We start from the raw sequence: 18,829 nt of genomic DNA, 5'->3' as shown, positions 1-18,829 counted from the left end.
AAGAACTGTTCAGAATAGTAGTGGCAAAAACCAAAAAGTCAAAAAAATTCAAATTGTTTTGGGAGGTTTATCAATGATTTTTGACCAACATCACCAAATTGTATGAATGTGCCATCATTTTGTAATTGTTTTAGTAACTTTGTGAAAGCTCCTCTAAAAGCTGGATATAGTACATTTTGTAATGATTCATCAAAGCCATTCATCTGTAGACAGCACTATTCCCTTTAAATCAACCAGGCTTCAGTAAAAAGCAACAGAGAGTCCTGTGGCACCTTTAAGACTAACAGATGTATTGGAGCATAAGCTTTCGTGGGTGAATGCCCACTCCGTTGGATTGCTTTTTACAGATCCAGACTAACACGGCTACCCCTCTGATACTTGACACCAGACTTCAGTGTTGGAGATGTCACTGTGATGTTATAGAGGCTGTTTAGGAATTTGTTTTTACATATTATTCAAACATCCTAAAATCCAAAATCCTGGCACTTTTAGAAAGAGCAGTGGTGTTTGCCCAATGTCCTGATCAAATTACAATTTGGGTAATTATATTCTGCTATTACAATCTACTTACATTTTTCCTGCCACCTAAATTTAGTATGTACTACTTCTTCATTTCAAGTGATGTACTACACTGTTAAAAAAAAATGTCATGTTCCACCCTAGAGATGCTTGCATTTCAGTGGTTAGTGAAATGATTCCTATATATTAACAACGACTGCATTTATTTGACCTTTGGTTAACTGATGGCCAGTCATATCCCCCACTAGCTGTATATGCTGTGAGTTGCTCCCATGCTTATCCCATGACCCATATTTCCTGAATTTCAGGTCTGTTCAGAACTCTTTTGAAAAACAGTGCTGTAATTATATTTAGTCATCTATATTTCATGTTGCAAAGTGCCTTGGGATTCCTTCAAGATAAAATAAATAATATCCTGGGACGAATGTGGCTACAACAACACTGCAAATACCTAAGCTTATGTCAGTAGGTCAAATTCTATTCCAATTTATACCCCATGCAATTCCATCAAAGTGAATGGAATTGTAAGTGGTGTAATTACAGAATTTGGTTCCTTATCTCTTTACCTGTTGTGTAACCTCTGGCCAAATGCCTCAGAGTCAGGTAGGTTTGGTGGGAAATGCTGTTCTGCATAAGCCACATGACATGCTCCTGTTATGGTTGCTGCCATTTGTATAGCACAGGATTTAGTCTTATTTCTTTATCATTTTGCAGAAGACACTTGTTTGGGAACTTCCTTTCTTGACTTCAACCCAATCATTCTTACCTTTTGTTTTTGTTCTCACGAGAATTAGGTTCATTTCACTCTCTCACCAAGTCAAGAAAGACATTCCTACTTGCCATATTTCACTTCATTCTTTTCTCCCTTACAGCTAATTAAAACTGGGAAACTCCTTTTTGAAATACTCCTGCACGTGCACGCAAACAAACAAAATGTGAATAAGAACAAAACCTATATATATATATAAAATGTTACTGATTGTAACAATCTGGCAAAAGTTTTCTTCTTGATGTTGACAGGTCTGTGCTTAACCTCCCTCTATTGAGTGAAAACTTTAGGGCACATGGCTTAAATGCAATGCAAGAACACACTGCAGAAAGCAGAATGTATCCTCCAGGCCCCGCCTTCTGTTCCACACAGAGGGGTGAAATTTGCAGTATTTCTTCAGTTCTTACTCAGGTGCTACTTACATTTTGGTCACAATGGAGTTGTCTAGCTGAGTAAGGGATTAGAGGAAAAGTATTTTTTCTTTCTTTAACTTGTCCTGAAATGGACCAAAAAAAAAAAAAAAAAAAAACCCAGCCTTTTCCTCAAAAAGTGGTTCTGAAAAGGGGGGGGAAATAGTAATTTGGCACAAAATGAAATCTATATTTTAATAATATAAAGGCAGTGATGCAAACTGACATCTACCCGGAAATTCAAAAGCAAGGCTGTGGTACTTTTTATTCCTGATGCTATGAGATAAGAATGGAAAAACATGCTAAACAGTGTATTTCCTGGATTTTATTGGTTGCTGTCACACTAATTAATTAAGCATATGGTACTTTGTGATAGTAAATGCAGGCAGATTCATATGTCTCAACTTCCATCTCTTCTTTAGAAACCAAAATACTCTCTGACTGCCAGTGAATATGCATAGGAATAACAAATCTGATTCCCTTGCCCTACCCCCACAGCTCCTTCTGCCACATACAGATTTGGAACACAACTGCAGTCCCTGGATGGCTTAGGTACAAAGTTTACTCAGTCATAATATCCCATGGTTTTGATGCCTGACAGAATAAGCATATGGACCTTGAAGCTACAGAATGTGAAACTGGATCCTTGGCACCAGATCCTGTTGTAAATGTCACCGTGGCTACTTTTATGTAATGTTACATTACACACAACATTTGTCTTATATAAAAGGCAGAATGTAGGGAAGGACTATGAATTTGCTTTAGTAGTTTAACATTCTAAATAGGTGTGTGGTTAGGTAGGTTTCAGAAAGCTATGTGTCGAATGCATGTCTGCATATCAAGTATCCTGGGACTTTTTCACATCCACACAGCATTAATCTATTTTCTTAAAAGTAGTTTTTTGGGATTTTCAAGACTGTGAAGATATCTGAAGTGATGCCATACATATTTATTATGGAGCCTTCTTCCCACAGCCCTAGGGCCCCCTCCACAGTCTTTTTGGTGCTGAAGGTTGTGTGTTAAACATGAAAAGTTGAAAAAATTAGAAATTGATTCCAGAGCTCAATCTGATGGAAAACTTGATAAAGAATAATTTATTCACCAGCTTCCACCTGTTTTTCTGTTTGTGGACCATCTACAAATGGATTGTGACTTTATTCTGCGTGTTTCTTTCTGAAATTATTCAGTCATATTTTTCACACATTTCATTTATACTATCGCTTTCTATTCTAAATTTAGTGCTTGAAATTTGAAATGACACATGGCATTGTCTTTATTTCCTTGTTGAATGAGTATAACTCATAATCCAGTTTCTTGTGTGGTTTTTCATGGAACATGAATTTAAAATTCATTTTGAGAGTTTGAGTATGCGAGCTCAAAATTCATCTTCAAGGAGCATTAAAACTAGTAAAATATTCATAGAAAGTTATCAAAGAGAACTTGTTTAAGATTTTGAACTAATATTAGTCCTCAGTGTATTTGCATTATTAACCAAGGACACAATCCTAGTGGTGAGCACGCCAGGCCAATCTAGAAAAAAATTATTTAAAATTAAGCTGAAGTTAATGAGACCATTAACATGTTTAAAGCTAAGCACATACTTCAGCATTTTGGGGATCTGAGCTGGAGAGCACTGTGCAGAATCAAGCCCAAGTTCTAACCAGAACCTTTAATGGCTGTACCTATCTAAGGCCTGGTCTACACTACGAGTTTATGTCGAATTTAGCGCCATTACATCGAATTAACTATGCACCCGTCCACACCACAAAGCTATTTAGTTCGACATAGAGGTCTCTTAAATTCGACTTCTGTACTCCTCCCCAACGAGGGGAGTAGCGCTAAATTCGACATGGCCATGTCGAATTAGGCTAGGTGTGGATGGAAATCGACGGTAATAGCTCCGGGAGCTATCCCACAGTGCACCACTCTGTTGACGCTCTGGACAGCAGTCCGAGCTCGGATGCTCTGACCAGCCACACAGGAAAAGCCCCGGGAAAATTTGAATTCCTTTTCCTGTCTGGGCAGTTTGAATCTCATTTCCTGTTTGGACATCGTGGCGAGCTCAGCAGCACTGGCAACGATGCAGAGCTCTCCAGCAGAGATGGCCATGCAATCTCTGAATAGAAAGGGCCCCAGCATGGACTGATCGGGAAGTCTTGGATCTGATCGCTGTGTGGGGCGATGAGTCCGTGCTTTCCGAGCTGCGATCGAAAAGACGGAATGCAAATATCTACGAGAAGATCTCTAAAGCCATGGCAGAGAGAGGATACAGCCGGGATGCAACGCAGTGCCGCGTGAAAATCAAGGAGCTGAGACAAGGCTACCAGAAGACCAAAGAGGCAAACGGACGCTCCGGATCCCAGCCCCAGACATCCCATTTCTACGAGGCACTGCATTCCATCCTAGGTGCGGCCGCCACCACTACCCCACCACTGACCGTGGACTCTGAGGATGGGATATTGTCGACGGCCGCTTCCTCGGACATGTTAGCGGACGGGGAAGATGAGGAAGGAGATGAGGAGGACGAGGCAGTCGACAGCGCTTACAACGCTGATTTCCCCGACAGCCAGGATCTCTTCATCACCCTTACAGAGATCCCCTACCAACCGTCCCCAGGCGTTAACCCGGACACAGAATCAGGGGAAGGATCAGTCAGTAAGTGTTTTAAACATGTAAACATTTATTTTTAACAGAACAGGAATATTAACAATATTAACAATGGGTTTTGCATGATTACTTTGCCCTAGGCGCTTAACGTTTCAGTCCTTGGCAGTGCAACTACTGAAAAAAAATCTAACAATGTCCGGTTTAGCATGATTGTTCTGCCCTAGCCGCTCTACTGTTTAGTCCCTGCCAGTGCAGCTACAGTAAAATCCGGTCTATATGTCCGGGGATAGAGCTGAAATCCTCCAGGGACATCTCCACGAAGCTCTCCTGGAGGTAATTGGAAAGCCTTTGCATGAGGTTCCTTGGGAGAGCGGCCTTATTGGGTTCTCCATAGTACGAAACGTTTCTGCGCCAGGAGACAAGCAAGTACTCGGGTATCATTGCCTTGCAGAGCATGGCGGCATACGGCCCTGGTCTTTGCAGGCTTTCCCGAAGCATCCTTTCTTTCTCCGTCTCTGAAATCCTCATCAGAGTGATGTCGCTCATGGTGACCTGCTTTGAATTAGGTAGGCGAATGTTAGTATTGGGACTGCTTGCCTGTTCCTTTACAGAACTGTAACCAGCGGTTTACAGCCACGCGGTGGAGGCGGGAGAGGGGCAGCATACAGGGATCTTTCCCTGGGACAGCCGCGAGGGGGTGGGACGGGGCAGAGTTCATGCTTGCCGGATTGCTGGCAGCAGGGACTGGCATTGCTTTCAACGTGAAAGGAGGCCAGTGCTATTATTAAAGTTTTAAGCAGCCACAAGTCTACGGCTTACCATGTCGGCCTGCTACACAAATTCTGGTGTCCTGCCCCGCTTCTCTGATCTGCACTGCAAGACCCCAGGCACTGAATGCGAAGGCCGAAAATTCGACCTTGTCCTGAGTGCGCATGTGATAGGTGCTGTGCATGGTCTTGTTCACAGAGAAAGACTATGTTCTTTGTTCACAACTAAATTTATCTTTCTGAGGAATTCACTCCCTTTTTCCCATCCCACAGCTGCGACTGTCTCCCGACCTAGCCTGGCATACACTCCCAGAGGCTAGCGCAGATTAGGCGTAGGAAGAAGAGGACACGGGAGGACATGTTCTTGGAACTTATGGGCTGCTCCCGAGCCCAGGCAGCCCAGCAGACCCAGTGGAGGGAGAACTTGTCCCAAATGCACCGATCACACATGGAACGGGAGGAGAGGTGGCGGCAGGAAGACCAGCAGGCGACTCAAATGCTGCTTGGACTAATGAGGGAGCAAACGGACACGCTCCGGCGCCTTGTGGATGTTCTGCAGGACCGGAGGCAGGAGGACAGAGCCCCGCTGCAGTCTATCTGTAACCACCCTCCCCCGCCACCAAGTCCCATACCCCCCTCACCCAAAGTCCAAAGAAGGAGGGGCGGCAGAGTCCGTGAAAACTCTCACTCCACCCCTGCAGACTGCTCAAGTACCAGAAGGCTCTCATTCCCCAAAATTTGATAAGTCCTTTCCTCCCCGCCTCACCCAAGCCCCCGTCCAAGTTTCATCCCCCAGTTTCATGTGTAGTTGCTAATAAAAAATATGTTTCTGTTAAGTACTGTTTCCATCATGTTCTTTTAGAGGAGAGTCTGTCTGAAGGGGGGGAAGGGGGTTGGTAATTGGACAGGACAGTCACCTTTACCAGGGTACAGAGGCGGGGGCAGGTTCAGCAGCAGGGCACACACACATTGCAGTCACTAGTTACCCTGGTCAGTCTGGGAGATGGTTTTCATGTTCTGTGTGTGGGGGGGGCTCTGTGACTTTGTGGCGGGGGAGGGCAGTTAGAGATCTTATGCAGCGGTCCTTATCCTGGATCACAGAGCCACGCAGCAGGCGATCTGTAACCGTCCTCCCCCTGCCACAAAGTCACATAGCCCCCACACACAGAGTCCCAAACAGGAGGGGTGGCAGGCTCCGTTGAAACAACCAGTCCATCAGTGCGGAGCCTGTCATTCCTGGAGTTTTTAGAAGCGTCCTTTGCATCACTACACTACACCCGCTCCCCACCACAGTCTGCGTCCCAGGTTCAACACTTTATTGAGAAAACAGTAATAAAGAAAACGGTGTTCATTAACAAAATTCAAGTGATTTTATTTTTAAACGTGTGTTGGAAGGGGGGGGAACGGGGTGAACGGGGTATGTAACTGGAGAGGATAGTGAACATTTACTGGGTAAAGAAACGGGGGCAGGTTCAGCTTCTCTGTAAACAAACTTAATAGTCACAGGTTACCCTGCTCAGTCAGGAACCTAGCTTTCAAAGCGTCCCGGATGCACAGCGCGTCCTGCTGGGCTCTTCTAATCGCCCGGCTGTCTGGCTGGGCGTAATCAGATGCCAGGCTATTTGCCTCAACCTCCCACCCCGCCATAAAGGTCTCCCCCTTGCTCTCACAAAGATTGTGGAGCACACAGCAAGCTGCAATAACAATGGGGATATTGGTTTCGCTGAGATCACAGCGAGTCAGTAAGGTTCTCCATCTCCCCTTGAGACGGCCAAAAGCACACTCCACCACCATTCTGCACTTGCTCAGCCGGTAGTTGAAGAGTTCTTTTTCAGTGTCCAGGGCGCCAGTATAGGGCTTCATGAGCCAGGGCATTAGCGGGTAGGCTGGGTCCCCGAGGATGACTATAGGCATCTCCACATCCCCAAGAGTTATTTTGTGGTCCGGGAAGTAAATACCTTCCTGCAGCCGTCTAAACAGACCAGAGTTCCTGAAAACACAAGCGTCATGAACCTTGCCCGGCCATCCGACGTTGATGTTTGTAAAACATCCCCTATGGTCCACCAGTGCTTGCAGCACCATTGAAAAGTAGCCCTTTCGGTTAATGTACTGGCTGGCCTGGTGGTCCGGTCCCAGGATAGGGATGTGAGTTCCATCTATAGCCCCACCGCAGTTTGGGAATCCCATCGCGGCGAAGCCATCTATGATGACCTGCGCGTTTCCCAGGGTCACTACCTTTGAGAGCAGTAGCTCAACGATTGCGTTGGCTACTTGCATGACAACAACCCCCACGGTAGATTTGCCCACGCCAAAGTGGTTCGCGACTGACCGGTAGCTGTCCGGCGTTGCAAGCTTCCAGAGGGCTATGGCCACTCGCTTCTGGACACTCAGGGCTGCTCGCATCCGGGTGTCATTGCGCTTCAGGGCAGGGGACAGCAACTCACAAAGTTCCATGAAAGTCCCCTTCCGCATGCGAAAGTTTCGCAGCCACTGTGATTCATCCCAGACATGCAGCACTATGCGGTCCCACCAGTCCGTGCTTGTTTCCCGGGCCCAGAATCGCCGTTCCACAACATCAACATGACCCATTGCCACCATGATGTCCTTGGCGCGGGGTCCCGTGCTTTGTGACAGGTCTGTGCCACTCTCAGACTTCAGGTCCTCACCGCGCTGCCGTAGCCTCCTCGCCCGATTTCTCAGCATCTGCCTCTGGGAAAGGTGGATGATAAGGTGCGAGGTGTTGACAACGGCCATAACTGCAGCGATGGTCGCAGTGGGCTCCATGCTCGCAGTGCTGTGGCGTCCGCGCTGTCACTGACCAGAAAAGTGCGCGAACTGATTTCCCGCCGGCGCTTTAAGGGAGGGAGGGCGGGAGTGACGGTCGGATGACGACAGTTACCCAAAAGCACCCTCGACACATTTTTTTACCCAGAAGGCATTGGTGGCTCAACCCAGAATTCCAATGGGCAGCGGGGACTGCGGGAACTGTGGGATAGCTGCCCACAGTGCACCGCTTCCAATGTCGACGCTTGCCCCATTAGTGTGGACTCACAAAGTCGAATTACTGTCCTTAGTGTGGACACACACGTTCGACTTTGTAATATCGATTCCACATATTCGATTTAAGTAAAATCGAACTACTCTCGTAGTGTAGACATACCCTAACATACCTGCAGGACATGCCAGAGCTATTCCAGGCAAGAAAGCCTAACCATGTCATTCCACACTACATTAAATAGAGCAGGCTGGAAAATGAAATTATTTGTCATCAGAAATTTTAAAAAAGGTCCCCTGCATTTCCCAAGAAACTGTGTTAAAAAAGACAGACACACAAACCCCTGCCCTGAAACCTCCAAAAACTTTTGTTTTTTGAAAACCATTCTCAGTTTTAAAAAAAGTCAGTTTCTGAACATTGAAATTTTTATTCAACCCCCCAAATTTACCAAAGTATTTTGGGTTTTCAGTTTCCAGGAAGGGAGGGGGGTTATGAAATTTCTACCAAAATGAAAATGTTCTATGAAAATGTTTGTTTTGATCAAAAAGCCATTGTTTGTCTTAACATTTTTTCACCAAAATCTTTTTTTTTTTTTAAACTGGCTGTAATGTTGAACATCATCAGGAGGCATAATCACTCTCCCAGATCCCAGGCAAGCAGGAGAATGTGCTAAGATGTAGCATCCCTTGAGGTGCTACAGCCTGTTGCCTTGTATTCCCATCCAACTGCTCAGATAGGGTAGTGATGGGATGGGACCAGGACTTCCCCACATCTTTGTACTTCCCCAAGGAGAGGGATTATGTCAGAGTGCACAAGGGTGTAGAGAAGGCTCTGTGGGTCTTCCCATTTTAGCACACCTATCCCAGGGCCAGAGACAATCAGGCCTTTAAAGTGCATCTATTGTGCTACTTGCTTACATTTGTATTAACAGCTAAAGGTCATTTGTTGGCAGATATTTTTTACAATAGTAAAAAATTTAGCTATGCAAAATGTGCTAAGATTTAAATAACTGGAATTATGCCTTTTATATTTATAATTTGAAATTGGGGCCCCTCCAACTCTTTGTCTGGCACTTGAGACCTGATCCAAAGCCCAGTGCAAAGACTCCCACTGTCTTCAGTGAGTTTTAGATCAGGCCCTTGATGTTCTTTTTCCAGCTTGCAAAATTATATCTGCCAATATTATCGGACCTGCTACTTCAATAGCTAGCAGTTAGGCAGCATAAAAAGTTATTTCCCCTAATCCTGAATGCATTATTTCCACTCTGTACACAAACTATGGGGGGAGGGATAGCTCAGTGGTTTGAGCATTGGCCTGCTAAACCTAGGGTTGAGAGTTCAACCCTTGAGGGGGCCATTTAGGGATCTGGGGCAAAAATCTGTCTGGGGATTGGTCCTGCTTTGAGCAGGGGGTTGGACTAGATGACCTCCTGAGGTCCCTTCCAACCTTGATATTCTATGCCAGCCTGAGATTGGGGATTCTGAACTTCAAAATTATATTGACTTTATGGATCAGCCCTAGCTGTAGAAATGAGAGTATTTCTGTTCCTTTGCTTTGTGCAAGTTTGCCAAGGAACTTAAAATAGCTGAATCTTGTCTTCCAGAGCAGTATGTCTGAACAGTGTCTTTTTCTTTCTGTAGATTACAACACAAGTGAACAAAAGCAAGCCTGTAAAAAACATGAACTTTATGTGAGTTTCCGTGACTTGGGATGGCAGGTATGGATACCAATGCTCTTTCTTATCAGCTAATTTCTATAATCTCGTTTACAATCTATCATCTGTTGTAGAGGGATTTCCCCTGGTGGTAACTGGTGCTGCATTGAAGAAGCAAGAATTCTCAAAGTGCACTTTGTAATGATGTGTGATCCTGTATGCAATCCTTTGGTAGCAGTTATAGAGCTATTCATGTTTACAACCCACTGAGTCCTGTGGGAAAATAGCTGATGAGTCTGTGTGATAAATACCCCAGACATAAATAGGTTTATAGCCCTGATAAATTAATCGGTTTTACTAGGGATAGGCCCTAACCATTACTCCAGATCTGAACACCCTGTGTACATTGGTGGTGCTGGGGTTTGAATCTGCATCAGAATCCTGTCACTCAACCCTCTTTCAATATTTGATCAAACCTAAATCCCAGCTCTGAACACCCCTAAACTTCATAGGTGCTGGAAGTAGGGGTGCTGCTGCACCCCTTGGCTTGAGGTGGTTTCCATCATATACAGTTTGGTTGAATGGCTCTCAGAACCCCCACTATACAAATTGTTCCAGCACCCTTGCTAATTTGTGGAGTATTTGAAATCCAGATCCAGATTTGGCTTGAGTCTCTTTCTAGTTCCTGCACTTGCTGTGTAATGACAGATGAGAATTATACCATCTGGGTTTGGAGCCCTGTGGAAGCAGAGCTTTCAGCCCCTACAAGGTGTCCTGAATCACTCAACAGCAACCCCTTTATGCAGTCGTAGTTTAACAGAAAAGACGGTGCCTGTGGGGCCATGAAAGCAGAGGTAAGGCAAAAAAAGACAGAGAAAATAGAGGCTCTGCTGGGTTCTTCCAGAGAAGCAAAAGCTGTTTGCAAAGGAAATATTTTATTAAGGAAATAATGGGAAGGCCATCAGCGACTGATTTAGATAACACATTTCAGGTTTCCATGTATACTTAAATTCCCTCTGCAATATCAATTTAAAACGGAATTCATTTTTGCTTCCTAGATGTGTAGAACTGCTGTGCGCTCTTAAACAGTTGCAACATTATACCCCAGAGGTAGTTTCATTTCAGTGATGGTTGATGTGATTCCTATAAATAATATAAAACACTCATGTTAAAACTAAAGTGTTCATTGCTAGGTGTAGTCAGGATGTAATCCCTAAATATGAGCTGAGGCATATACTTAGTTGCCTCTAATACTGTACTTGGTTTTAGCTATAAGGCCAAAAAGAATCAACTGGCTAAAATTTTCAAATTGGATGGCTTAAGTTAGGGTTCTAAATCCATATTTAAGCACATAAACAGAAGTTGAGTGGGTAATATGGATATAGATGTTTAACTTTAGGCACCCAAGTTTTACATTTTTGGCCACTGTTCTTAGGGTTATGTCATCTGCCTCCAATGTTAGCTATAAAGGGGATTAAAGTACTGGAAACCCCACTAAAAAAGCAAAAAAACTGACAAAGAGGATTGAACTCGAGCAGCATTAGCTTCTTTTGACTCAGCAGAAGTTCCTTTATGTGGTTAAAGGAGAGTCACTCTGTGGCATCATTCCCACCATTAACGTTAATTCCTTTGTTTTCCTGCTCAGTCTGGCCGTCCCCTTGGAGTGTGAAGAGGCCAGACTAGGGCAAGGAAGAACTGGACTCCTGACTCGTGGTGGGATTGTGATGAGGATCTGAATAGTAATGTGGACATAGCAGCTCTTGCACAAATGCCTCTGCCCTCTATGGTGTCCCTGTGCTATTTGTATGTGGCTCATGGGATATCTATAGGATTAGCATATCAAGCATCCTGCCAGATCCATAGGCAAAAGGCCCGGACACCCTCAATGTTCTTTGGAAATGCTCTAGCTTCTAGATATCTATCTTAGGTATTTATAGGGCTCCTATTACTGTAGTATTTGAGAGTTTTATCCTCACAAAACCCCTGTCAGGTAAGGTAGTATTGTTATTCTCATTTTACAGATGGGGAACTGAGGCACAGAGTAAGTGACTTGCCTGAGGTCACACAGTAAGTCTGTGGCAGAGCAGGGACTTGAATGCAAGTTTCCCAATTCCTAAGTGAGTGCCTGACTTCTGGACCATCCTTCCTCACTACATGGATGTTCAGAGTTTTCCAAGTACCCGGTACTTGTTCTCCCATAGATTTTTCCACAACAGGGCCCATCATTTGTAAGGCACTTTGAGATCATGGGCAAAGCAAGGTTTCACAGAAAATGTAAAATAATATTTCATGAAAATGTTGCAGCTTGTGTAGCTCAGATTTCTCTAAATACATATTTATAAAAATAATAGATAATTTCATAATGCAAGCACCTAACCAAGTATAGCAATTCAAAAATGGATCAGTGAAACTAACAGTGAACAGGACTACAATGAAAATTGGGTTAACCCCCAAAATATGTGCTTAATGCTCCCCTCCCCCTCCCCACCTCAGCCAGGCCATGGGGGAATTCAGCAAAGAAAAATTCTCTAACTAAACTTTTAAAAATACCTTTTTCTCTTTGTGAAAAATTATCTGTTTTATGGCTTGCTGAAGACCCCCCAAACTGATCATTCTGTAACATCACTAATGCCACCATCCCCCATGCAACTCCTAAGACCATAAATACTCTTAGGCCTGGTCTACACTAACCCCCAAATTCGAACTAAGGTACGCAAATTCAGCTACGTGAATAACGTAGCTGAAGTCGACATACCTTAGTTCGAACTTACCGCGGTTCAGACGCGGTCCACACGCGGCAGGCAGGCTCCCCGTCGACTCCGCGGTACTCCTCTCGCCGAGCTGGAGTACCGCAGTCGACGGCGAGCGCTTCCGGGATCGATATATCGCGTCCAGACCAGACGCGATAAATCAAACCCGGAACTTCGATTCCCAGCCGCCGAAGTAGCGGCTGGGTGTAGACATACCCTTAGTCTCAAGCAAATCATAGGGATTAATGGCATTGGATATGCCAGAGAATGATGCATTTGGGATGTTTTTAGTGAACCAGAAATAGCCTGAGAATTCATAGGTGCTGGAACTAAGAGTGTGGGGGATACTGTAGCACTCCCTGGCTTGAAGTGGTTTCCATTATACAGGGTTTATAGTTTGGTTCAGTGGCTCTCAGCACCCCCACTATACAAATTGTTCCAGCACCCTTGCGAGAATTTCAAAGTGGGAGGAAAAGTATTTTAAAGGCTAGTTCCAATGTATTTCTTTGCTAAATTCCCTCACTGGTTGGTTAGTTGGGGGTATTCAGTACATATTTCTAGGTTTAACTCAATTTTCATCTTGGTTTTGTAGGAACAGAGATTAGGACAATTTTTTTCCAAATATTGTATTTCTGTATATGCCTTATTCAGTCATCCTGGATCCAAATTAGAATGATAGTGATACAGTTTTCAATTGATTGAACTGGGAAGGATTCAGATTGTCTGTTTGTTTTTGTTATTATTTAGTTTGCTTATGGTTTTATATTTCAGGATTGGATAATAGCACCAGAGGGCTATGCTGCGTTCTACTGTGATGGAGAATGCTCCTTTCCACTCAATGCCCACATGAATGCTACAAACCATGCCATAGTTCAGACTCTGGTATGTCTGTTAGATCATTTTTGTAACACGCAAGCAGCTTGGGACAGGGAGCTACATCTTCCTCTCGGTTTATTACTATTGGATTCGGATTAATTTTATTGGATTTGGATTAATTTTGTTTAAATTACATGCTTGTACAAAAGCATTAGTGATTGCAATGGCTAGTGGATGAAATGCCCAGAAAGCCCCTTTTGATATATTTACATTTTGTTTCTGACCCAATAATGCATGAAAAAGACTGCGTCACAGCACTGAGGGGTTCTGCTGATGCAAAGGCAGATTAAGGTTTTGTAGAGCCCTGGGACAGAGCAAGTGAGGGCCCCTCCCCCCCCTTTTCACCTGCACTCCCTCCCCCATTCCGCTCCTTCTGCCTGCGGCCCCGCCGACAGCCCCACCCTATTCTGCCCCTTCCCACGGCCCCACCCCATTTTATCCCCTCCCCACTGCGGCCCCACGACTGGAGAAGCTCTGTCCTCTCCCTCCCCTAGCCACAGACCTGGGGTAGCAGCAGCATCTGGGAGCTCCCCCAGCCCTGAGGCCATGGCAGGGAGCTAGAGCTCCTCCAGTCCCGGGATTAGGGCACAGGGGCTTCCCCCACCCCACCTGGCATTCCTGCTGCGGAGCAGGGTTGGGGCACAGGGGTGCCCATTTTGGGGGGTCCCCCAATTGACCAGGGCCCCTGGGCATGGGCCCCGTTGGCCCAGTGGCTAATCTGCCACAGTGCTGATGTAAAGCAAAGAAGGGCTCCCTCCCTGCTTCCAAGTGGTTTATGCACCTTTTGAAGTTTCTCATCAACATTCACACTACAGTCTCCAGTAACTTTGACCTGTGGCTGCACAGCAGCTCTCGGTTTTCAACTGTTATCAGAAAAGCCTCAATCAGTTGACTGGACTGAAAAATACCTCTAAGATATGTGAGCTGATGCAGTTGCAAGCAAGAAGCATGCTGTGTGCTGTCATGCCTGGCTCCCAGTTATGATTAGAAACATAGTACCATTTGGATTTGATTCTCCCCTTGGTGGAGCTGAAGTGGGAAGAGCCTTACAGCCACCTTTCCACCTCTCCCAGTCCTGGTTCCAGCTGGGGGTCAAGCCAGCCCAGCACAAGATGGAGCGCCATGGGATGTTCTGACTTACATTTGCTGGAACAGTCCCCTAGGAAAGCTTCGGTGGGAGCTACTGGGTGCTCAGCAGTTCAAAAAATCAGGGGAACTTATTTATGTGCCTAAATATGGACATAGGAGTCTAATGTTAGGCTCTCATTTTTCATTTACATCAGCTGAGAATATGACCCACTGCCCATGGTCTGCACAGCATGTATAATTAAAAGACAGACCGATGAAGGACAGGGGAAAGAGCTACAATGGACACATTTCTTGTTAGTTCCATTTTTAACATACACTAAATGTGCCTCTTCTCCTCCCACCATTCAATCCCCTCACCCCCGGCAGTCCCCAGCTACAGAGCCAATGACCTTATATTCTTCCATCCCAACATTCAAGCCAGCAAGATCCTGCACAGAGAGGCAGAAGGGGACAGGAGGAGGGGAGGGAGTCAAAGGTGGAAGTAAGCAATGGGCTGTGGGAAAGGGATTCATTTGGAGAGGGAAAGTAATGCTCTTTGGCAAGAACTATGGCAATGTGCATATGTGGTGATGATGAAGAAAAACACATTTACAATAATAAACTGTTATTTCTCTTCAGCTATTATGGCAAAGATTGCCTAGAAAAGTTGCCAAGCTTCAGTGAGACATTAGATTACAGTTTCTCTCATGCAATTACGTGTCATGCAAGGTAAAACATAGCAGGGCAACTTTCATGTGTGCACCTAGTTTTTGCTGAAATCCCCCATAGTTTCTTAAGGGCAGGGGGTTCAAATTGTACTGCACATGCATTCTATTGGGCAGCCAAATATCCATGGGGCTAATTGAATTTTAAGTGCACATAAATTAGCTGGGTCAGCAGTAGCCAAACACTTTGTCTGAAATTATACAGATTATTTAGATTTACTCAAGGTGTTCACACAGGGGGAGTTCGGGAAACAATTATTCAGACACTCTCCCCCAATCCAAATGTAATCAACTCCTGTCCATGGTGATTGCACCATTCTGAAAAAGCAGCTTTGTTTTGGGACAAGATTGTTCCTTGAAACCCTTCCAAATATAACTGACTTTTTGGTTTGTTTTGTAACAATCTTTGGTCCAGCACAGCTTCATTTCCGCATGGGGCTAAGCTGCTTTTTCTAAGGTGTATCCATAGGAGTCAAAAAAGCGCTGGAGTAGAGCTAACTCTGCTCCCACTGACATCCGTGGGTAAACTCCTATTGACTTCAGTGGAAGCAGAGTTAGGCCAATGCCGAATGCTTTGGAAAATTCCACCTTAATAATGCCTTTTAAACATTTAAAAAGTGAATCCTCACTACAGTACAAATACTAGTATCAGTATTATTAGAGATTGTAAAATTTGAATCAGGATGCTGCACATTGAAAGGACGTGTGTGTTCAGATCCAGGGGTTGGCTTTTGTTCCATCTCTAATTATTATTTCCATTTTGGAGATGGAGAAAGTAAGGCAGAATGATTAAGAGATTTGATCAGGGCCATATATGCAGTAGTGTCAGAGCCAAAATTCATGAGCAGGAGTTCCTTGCTTCCAATTCTGCATTTAATCCTCCAGGTCAAGCTGCCGCTCTCGCTGCTGAACTGTCAAACCTGCTCCCCTTCTCTGACCTATAGTGTTGGGAGGCCAAATTAGCTGCTTAAAAGAGGAGCTGGCTCACTGGCAGGCAGCCAGGGTGTAGCTTGTGGAGACACTAGCTTCTTCAGCAGCAGGACTGGCATCCCTAAAATATCACAGAACTCAAAGCTAAGGGGTTCAAAGGCTCAGGAGGCTGACCCTGGATGGCTCTGAGTAGAGATTGCACGGGCGGAGGAGATAAAATCACTGCGACAAATTCCAAATCCTCATGACTAACTTACATTTTCAAAACTATCTTTACAATGGAATAGGCAAGAAATGTATTTAGTGAAAGCCAAATTTAGCCCCAACACCCACACGGGGTTCCCAGAATTGGGATGCTGGTGGCTGTGGGCTTGATAGAATCCAGAGGCTGGCTCTGGGCAAATGTCTGCTTAGCAAGAGGACAATATTTTTTTTTCTCCAATATTTTGCTTGTCATTAGTTAATCAGTTTTGAGGTAGGTGTGTGTGTGTGTGTGTGTGTGTGTGTGTGTGTGTGTGTGTGTGTGTGTGTGTGTGTGTGTATCTACATCCTTACTAAACTAATACTTTGGGATTTATTATTGCTCATTTCAAAAGATCTTCTCATGGTAACAGTTACATAAAAATCACTTCCTGATTGACTGTTCTTGGTCTGGCAAAGACCATCGGCTTATATTACTGCTAGAAAGATGGCTATAACAGATTTTAAAAGACTTAACATACAAATGAAACCCATTACTGCTGAAGTCTTCATCCATACCGTAATAGTCTCTTGCCCTCTCTATCACAACTCCCTTCTCTCTGGCCTCCCCAGTCTCCAGCTATCCAGACGTGTAGAAAATTACTTCCAGCCTTGTTTGAAGGATAGAGAAAGTATGTTTAGTTGCCCCTATTTTCAGTTATTTTCACTATATCTCCATTCATTTTGAGATGCTGCTCAAAATTGCCTTTCTTTTATTTAACATTCCATTGGAGTACTGCAGCCTACCTCAGAGAATAACCTCTCTTTACCCTTCCCTGCATCTGACACCCATCTTTTGGCTTGATTCTGCTTCCCCTGACAAAATTGTCATTGACTTCAGTGGGATCACAGATGCCAAGGCAATAGACACCTTAAAAATATATAGATGCTGAAAGAGAAACATGTTCTTAGAATCGTCATAGAATCCAGACATTCTGTGTGAGAGCCTTTGCCTCTACATTTGCTGTATGGAACAAACTTCCTTTCTCCCTCCCCATTGAGGCTCTGATTCAGGAAGACAGTTTAGTTAAATCAGGGACTTAAGCAAATGCTCAAATTCTGTTCTGAATAGTGATGGTATTAACCACATGTTTAAGTGCTTTCCTGAATCAGGACCTATCTCCATTTCTTTTTCAAATCTCATCTGAAAACCAATTTTCTCTCTTGGCTATTCCTCCTAATTTATCTCTCCATCTGCTATTATTGTATAATTCTATTATGTAAATCAGTAGAGCATTCTGGAGGTGAGCTTTTTATGAAAGTTGCTAAATGAAAAAAAGCTGTAACTACAGAACTCTGCAAATTGAATAGTTGTGTTTTCCATAGATTTGCCATTACATCTTTCTATTTTGGTCTATAAGCAATTTCGCTCTCTCTCTTTCAGGTTCATTTGATGTTCCCTGATCACGTACCTAAGCCATGCTGTGCACCTACAAAACTGAATGCAATCTCAGTGCTCTACTTTGATGACAGTTCCAATGTTATTTTGAAAAAATACAGAAATATGGTGGTGCGTTCGTGTGGCTGCCACTAGAATAAAAAACAAGAAAAAAAAATCAAACCCAGTGTTTGTTCAGAATTGTAATCAAGTCAAAATACAATTCTTGCTAGTGAAAAGGCATCCCTAAACTTATTCCATTTCATGCCATCTCTCATTTAATGTACAGTAATGTATATAGTAGCTTTTATTTATTTAAAGGTATATAGTTTCTTTTCTATGGGTGAAATTTCAAAACAGTTTATTTTATGGGTCACCTTACTATGTTGGAGAACCTCCAAAGCTGTTTTTCAATCGATCTCACTGAGACCTTTTTCTGTCCATTTCAACATTTTAAAGTAAGACCTTTGTATAGTTTTTTTTTTAAGTTAGAAAGCCCAGAACTCCTGTGACTGTTATATTGTTAAAGGAAATTGAATACATTTGGTTATGTTGTGCAAATGAAATATATACTTGGATATTTATTTAGAAAAGGCACTAAAAAAAGAAACTGAAGAAAAAATGCTTGGCTAAACATAATTTTTCTTTTAGAAGTTTTTCTCCATTAGACAAATTGAAATGTTGAACAGTGTTTAAATAAACAAACAGTAGGTAGAACATAGAAGCTGAAAGACTGCACATAATTGTTATAGCTGTTTTCTTTAACAGAATCGGTGTAACTGGAGGAACATGTTACGTCTTGGCTTGTGGAATTTTGCAAAAGGCTCAAAGCTTCAGGAATTCTGTGGAGATCGGCTTGAGTCTGTGCCTATAGCTTTCCAAGTTAACACAAAACACTTGTAGTACAACCTTCTTTCCTCAAATAAATTGTCAGTTTATGATCTATAAGACTACTGCTGCAGATTTTGTGTGTGTTCAATAACAAAAAAACAAAAACAAAAAAACTCCACACTCACCTGAGCCACCTTACCATATGGGCAAGAATTAATATATGTGTGCAATGTGTAAAAGATTAAAATCTGGAAAGAATTTGTTTTCCTTAGCTTCCTTTTCTTGCTGGGTAAGGCATTTAGGAACATTG

The 18,829-nt window shown here is 43.7% G+C and overlaps 1 protein-coding gene across 1 annotated transcript in view; it reads left to right on the top strand.

Annotated features, from left to right (window-relative positions):
* Positions 1–18,591, top strand: part of BMP5 (bone morphogenetic protein 5) — a 76,413-nt gene extending 57,822 nt beyond the window's left edge. The window contains exons 5-8 of the mRNA XM_065401010.1: positions 9,708–9,784; positions 13,243–13,353; positions 17,695–17,820; positions 18,457–18,591. Of these exons, the coding sequence (XP_065257082.1) occupies positions 9,708–9,784; positions 13,243–13,353; positions 17,695–17,820; positions 18,457–18,591 (449 nt within the window). The remainder of the gene's footprint in view (positions 1–9,707; positions 9,785–13,242; positions 13,354–17,694; positions 17,821–18,456) is intronic.
* The last annotated feature ends 238 nt before the right edge of the window (positions 18,592–18,829 follow it).

Source organism: Emys orbicularis, chromosome 3 (assembly GCF_028017835.1).
Source record: "Emys orbicularis isolate rEmyOrb1 chromosome 3, rEmyOrb1.hap1, whole genome shotgun sequence".
Lineage (NCBI taxonomy): Eukaryota > Metazoa > Chordata > Testudines > Emydidae > Emys > Emys orbicularis.
The sequence above is the reverse complement of the archived record's forward strand: the minus strand, read 5'-3'. Positions and strand labels throughout refer to the sequence as shown.